The sequence below is a fragment of the Balaenoptera musculus genome, chromosome 12, assembly GCF_009873245.2.
Source record: "Balaenoptera musculus isolate JJ_BM4_2016_0621 chromosome 12, mBalMus1.pri.v3, whole genome shotgun sequence".
Lineage (NCBI taxonomy): Eukaryota > Metazoa > Chordata > Mammalia > Artiodactyla > Balaenopteridae > Balaenoptera > Balaenoptera musculus.
In genome coordinates this window covers 75,806,723-75,813,160 of record NC_045796.1, presented here as the reverse complement: position 1 = coordinate 75,813,160, position 6,438 = coordinate 75,806,723, and the positions used below count along the sequence as shown (strand labels likewise).

At 35.6% G+C, this 6,438-nt stretch overlaps 1 protein-coding gene across 1 annotated transcript; it reads right to left on the bottom strand.

The window, feature by feature from the left end:
* Positions 1 to 782: 782 nt before the first annotated feature.
* Positions 783 to 1,475, bottom strand: LOC118905512 (type 2 phosphatidylinositol 4,5-bisphosphate 4-phosphatase-like). Its single transcript, XM_036872226.1, has one exon. It carries the CDS (start codon positions 1,473 to 1,475, stop codon positions 783 to 785), a length of 693 nt encoding a protein of 230 aa, XP_036728121.1.
* Between the last annotated feature and the right edge of the window lie 4,963 nt (positions 1,476 to 6,438).

Below are 6,438 nucleotides of genomic sequence, written 5' to 3'. Positions count from 1 at the left end.
GTGCCACCAGGGAAGTCCAGGTTTCTCTTAGATAATAAAATATATGTTCCTTTTTATTGTGATGATAAATAGCATACCTGTTTAGCATGTGGACTGCAAGTTAAACATGCTTTATTGTGTCTCTAGTAAAGTATTCTGGATCAAATAGAAGATATTGATCACGATAAGTAGTTTCTCTTTCTTTTTTTTTTTTTTTAAGAGATGTGAAAGAATATGAAGACCAAGCTTTATTATTTGGAAATTGAAAACTTAGCAGCAAAACAAACTATTTGCATATAATGTAGTACAGTGAGCATTTGTTCATAAAAGACTCCCAAAGTCTTAAAACTTCATACATAAACCGGAGTGAAATCCATTAGGTTGGGCTTCCCTGGTGGCACAGTGGTTGAGAATCTGCCTGCCAATGCAGGGGACACGGGTTCCAGCCCTGGTCTGGGAAGATACCACATGCCGCGGAGCAATTAGTCCCGTGAGCCACAACTACTGAGCTTGAGCGTCTGGAGCCTGTGCTCCGCAACAGGAGAGGCCGCGATAGTGAGAGACCCACGCACCACGCTGAAGAGTGGTCCCTGCTCGCCGCAACTAGAGAAAGCCCTCGCACAGAAACGAAGACCCAACACATCAAAAAAAAAAAAAAAATCCATTAGGTAAATGATTTAAAGATGTCCAGAGTAGCTTCTTGAGAACTGCTAGATACTCTCACCTGCATGACCAAATCATAAACAAGCTTATGCAAAACCAAGTTCTGGATAACTCACTCTTATGGCTCCCCAATAACAAGCTCAGATAAGGCAGATCAAAGCTAAGAGATAAGCAACTGCCCAAGAAACATAGGTTGCATGAAATTGCCTTGCAAAATCTTGGGTGCCAACAGTTAATCCAACTCCAGTGAAAATACATATCATTCCAATGGTAATATATGCACAACAGCACCTTCGAGGAAGTGCACTACCCACTGAGGAAATTTTTTGGCAGTGTGGGCATTTTGCCAGAGTGTTGAACCTCAGTTCCATCCACAAGAACATGTTTCCACAGTGCCCACACATGATCCTTGTACCTTCTGGTCGGACTGGCAATGCAGGCTGAGCTGGCTGTTCTTCAGAAATAAGCATTACTGGGCCAAGGTTAATTATGTGTCTACAGGTGGGTCTTGGACATCCTATTTGCCATGATGTGTCCTTATAAATGAGGAGACAATTACAAGGGCATCTAACATACTTCTCCCCTGTTGGGGGATTTTTGACTGGCGTAGCATCATTGCAAACCGTGCACTTAGCCACGTGTTGGTGAAGCTTGCCATCCAAATTGAGAGATTGGCACACATGGCAGTTTATTACTGAAATACCACTGGCATCTGGACTGGCGATGGCTGTGTACGGGGGTGGGGTTCTGCTCTGGGGCTGCTTTCTTGTAAGTATGGTGGGGACATGGGAGTGACATTTCTCGAATGGGATGCGGAGAGCAGAGGCAAGCATTCATCCACCCCATCAGCAGTCATGACTGCAGCAGTGATGGTGGGGCTGGTGGGGAGAGGCTGAGTCTAGTAGTTTCTCTTTCTTAAATTCAGTTTCATATTTATTATTAGATGTGAAATTGAGAGGTTTTAAAATAATGCCTTATTTTCAGTGTAGGAGATGTTGATCTGAAGAATGGAATTTGAAACTTGGTTCTGTTAATTAATTACATGAATTGAATGCTCAAAGCTTTATCTTTATGTCTAGTAAAGTAATAATAATAATACCAATCTTATTGTTTTTTAAGGAGTTTCAATGAGATGGTATATGTTAAATTATAATGGTATTGCTTGCTTGACAAATGGTAGGGAGCTTTTTAAAAAACCTTCTTCACTACTTAGTACAGTACTTATCATTATCATTATTAGTTTGAGTGAATAAGTCCAAAACCTTACTAGGAGACTAGTGTAGGTAAGTGGTCTATTAACTTTATGAGGGTGTAGAAAGCTCACAAAACATATTTTGTTAATATTTCAAAATATAGATAACTCAGAAACTTCAAACATTGTACTGTTGCATGAAATGACCTTCACAGGTCATTTAGTAAATAGTACTTGAAGTATGCTTGGGTTGCAAGGAATGAAATGGGTGACATTAGTTTAGCACAACATATCCTGTGGAATCAGCATGTAACTTTTATTTTCTCCTTTAGCTTTGAGTGAAGAATGCAATTTCAGTTGAGCATGGAGTTGGAGATTCACACAACTAGGGTTTTATTACCAGCTCCATCAATGACATACAGTGTGCCATTAGGGAAAAACTACTTTTCTGAACATCAGAATTCTCTTCTTTAAAATGGAAACGAATCTGGTGGCTTGGAAAATAGTGTTGGATTTGGCAAATATAGGTACATTCAATATTCTAGAACACCTTTGATTTAATGAGACAATGAAATTCATGCTGTGTTTATAATGCCAAGAAATAGCAAATAGGTATAGTTGTAAATAGTGATGATGATGGTGGTGATGATGATGATGATAGTAATAAAAAATAAACAACTACATAGGAAGTTACATCAGCCAGTGCAGCCATATTGATGCAGCATGATGTGCTATGTTGTGAATGTGGAAGGGCAAAATCACCTGTGCCCTTTAAGAGCAATGCCAGCCAAATTAGCCCTCTCCAGTGTGATCTGAACTGGCATCACTATACAAAAACACCGACCTGAGTGCTCACGTTTGATCTTGGTGATTGTGTGCCCTATCATTCAGTATTTGTATGATTGTGTAAGCACAGGTGTACGTTAGTATATTTGTAGTTCTCCAAACTGTGGATCAAAGGGTTGTATATAAAACAAAGCAGGAAGAGTTGGTTGACATAAGACAAGGAGAGGAACTATTTTCATCAACAAAGTGATTCTAAACCAGTCTTCAAACCCATCAGGAGATTCTGTTAAGAACTAGGAATCAGGAACTAGTTCAGACGCAATAGGGAGCAGATTAACTGTTGTCTGATGTTCCTGTGGATGTGCTAGGGTGAGAAAGATATGAATGTGAAGACAAGTACATCTAACCTCGAACTGGGAAAGAGACTTTTCAAAGTCTTTAACTAAAAGGGAAAGGGCTTTTAATTAGGTCCATGGTGACTCGCAGTTGTGTAGGACTAATCAGGGTGAGGCTGGATCTAGTTTTAATATCCTGAGCAGAAAGGAACACAGCACTGAGCACCAGAAAATGTCAGTGAATGACAAGTATAGTAACATTTCTGATTTTTAATGTCTTTGGTTTATTCATGTATCCTATAAACAGGGATTTACATGATTTTAACCCATTAGATAGAGCCATATTTAAGAACATGTATTTATTATTAAATAAGTCTGGAAGATGTAAATAAACAAAAATATCAAAGAGCAATTTGGAGAGAAGAAACAATGAGATATCACAAATTAAATGCAATAAATCTCAAGTCAGAAAAGAGAATAATAAAACAGAAAAAAAAAGCTTTAAAAGATTCCTGCTATGCATAGAAAGGAAATTTTGTTTGTTTGTTAGTGTGTTTTGTAAATAATGGTAAATATAATTGGATAGACTTTTTTGTTGTTGCTGTTCTTAAGGATGATTTATTGGAAGCATAGTTCACAAAAAATCTCACAAAATTCAGACAATTTAAATTGAATATAAAAATAAAAATAATTCATTTTGCAGTTATCTGTTGAGTAACCACTATGTACCTGTCATTATTCTAGGCACTGGAGTAACAAATAGAACATAAACATCAACTCCATCCTTATGGGCCTTATAATAGTGGGAGAGAGACAACGATAAATGAAATATTTTTGACTGTAAATAAATTTAAGAATCAATAAAATAACAAACAAGTAAGAGCAGAAAGGACATCTGCAAACCTAGAACTATACTTGTGAAGAAAAACAAAGAATTTCTGTGTTAAAATTTTTAATAAATTAGCCATCCAGGAAAAGATTAATGGATTTAGTCATTCATATTTTTACCAATTAACTATGAAGAGGAATTCTGGAAAGATAACAACATGCTCCCTCATTCCTGAATCCTTCTCCTTCCCAACTTAAAACCACTCTCATGTGAAATCCCTCAAACGTCCCCTGAATGTTCCAAGGGAGAAAGCAAGCACCAGATTCCATTACCCTAAGTGCTCAGGGAGAGCCAAGAAACCAAATATTCCTAATTAACATTGACCTTATTGTTATTTTCTTTACTTACAAACACCCATCAGTGAAGAATACAATGGCCAGTAGTACAGTTAGGTACCAGTACCTTGATTTGTGCTAAGGTACCAGCAGTTTTACCCATAGTTGCTTCTGTACCATCATTGCACAAGTCAACACAGTTCTTCCATGGGGCCCAAAAAGTGATGTAATTAAAAAATATTACTCATATTTTGAATATTTCAGTGTCACTTGTGCTTGGTGCCAAAAATTCACATAAAACAAGCTCTTCCCGGTTGCTTATTTAGTATCCATAACAGATGAATACAGATGATATTCATAACAGATGAATACAAGCAAATGAGCAAGTCCAGCCATGCCTCCATTTGTAAGGGAAAAAGTATAGTTGTGCAGATGAGATATTATCTCATCTCCATGTTTGCAAGGAAAATTTTAATTTGACAAGATGCTCTAATACCACAAATTGGCACTGATGTGAATGCTTTTATTTTTCATCAGCAAGCATTGAGCAATGTCAGTGGTCCAAAGTTTTATTATTTTTTTTAGCTATTGTGTGTTCTTCTCTAGCCAATGGAATATGATAACATTCCCTGTAAGATGTTTCAATGGCTTCTGAAAGTCTAGTTTGAAAAACTGTAAGAAATAGTTTTGTCTGCTAAAGACTTTAGCCCAACTATGTTTTAAATATTTAATTACTTATTTTTTAAACTTTTGAATGCTTGGTCTCAAAATAACATTGCAGCTTAACTGGCACTACAAAACTGTTTTAAAATATTCTGTTTCAAAAGACACAATACAAAAATTATTAGCATTTATAAGGTGAGGAAAGTAGCATTTTGTCACAGTTTTGCTTCTTGGTTACAGTTTCACCAGGTTCTTTAGAGAAGATTTCTCTCTTCCATTAGTCAAATAACCCTCTAATATGAGAGTTTAATTTTTCTCAGCATTTTTAGTTGTAGATAGTGCATCTGTGGGTTGAGAAAATGAGTCTTCTTTTTTTAAGCCAATAATCATTCCTCAAATATATATTTCCTCTATTTGAAAATAAATGATTATATTCTAAAATAGTAATATTATTACTAAAAATATTATCTTTAGATAATAATTAAAATATTAGAACTTTTTTTAAATTTAAAATCATACAAATCTAGACAACTTCTACTTCTTTTTGTGTTTCCATGTAGGTACAAGGGGAATTTCAGAATTTCAGAGTAAGATTTACTGGATGATAATGAGTTTACAAAGATTAAAAGAGGTATAATCAGGGCTTCCCTGGCAGTCCAGTGGTTAAGATTCTGCGCTTCCACTGCAGGGGGCGCAGGTTCCATCCCTGGTCAGGGAACTAAGATCCCGCATGCCTCGTGGTGCAGCACAAAACAAAACTACATCCATGTTATGACTTCCATAAAAAGAAGTACAATCAGTGATAGTAACAGAATAGTGTAAGTACTAATTAAAAATTAAGTTAATTTATGAAAATTTAAATATTTATATGCTATAGATTTCAGAAAACATAGGAATATTCCACACAAGCATATATTCCATTAGCAGTAAAAACACATGTCCTGCATAACATGTAGTTTCTGGAAAGATGTACTGCACACTTATTCATGAGTGAAAGTAAAAGGGCAAAAATATCTCCATATTATATAGCATGGAAGTAGTTTGGCTTAGCAGAACCCTTGAAATTGTCTTGGGAACTTCTAGGGGTCCTTCAACCACACTTTGAGAACAATTGTCCTACTGGAAAAAAGGGAGTGGCTCATGAGTACATTAAGCTGAATTATAGAACAATACAAAAAAGTTACAATTTTCACATTTTCTCTTTGATTAAAAATTTAAAATTCAAGTTACATTTATATTAATAAATTCAAAGAAATATTCTTCCAAGGAAAATTTTAATCCACATATCTCTATTTCTATATACATTAGTATGTCTGTGTGTCTGATTTATAAGAAAATTCTGATTGTTTAATATAAGAGTTGACTTTAACCATAATAAGAACATAACTTTAATTTCTTTGCAAAGAAGAGTAAATGACAACTTTATGAAAATGATTTCATTACGTGAAATTTATGTCTGCTATGGACAGGAATTCTAAAATATTTTCTTAGGCAGCATCAATAGCTCTGCAAGCACCACATGCTAAGAACATTAATCCCTCAATTCAAAAAATTATTTCTTTAGGCCATACACCCGAATGTGTCAAGGTAATAGAGTCAGAATCTTAAAAATGACACTTTTAGGTGCAATGATAATGGTCACTGAATTGTCAAGTT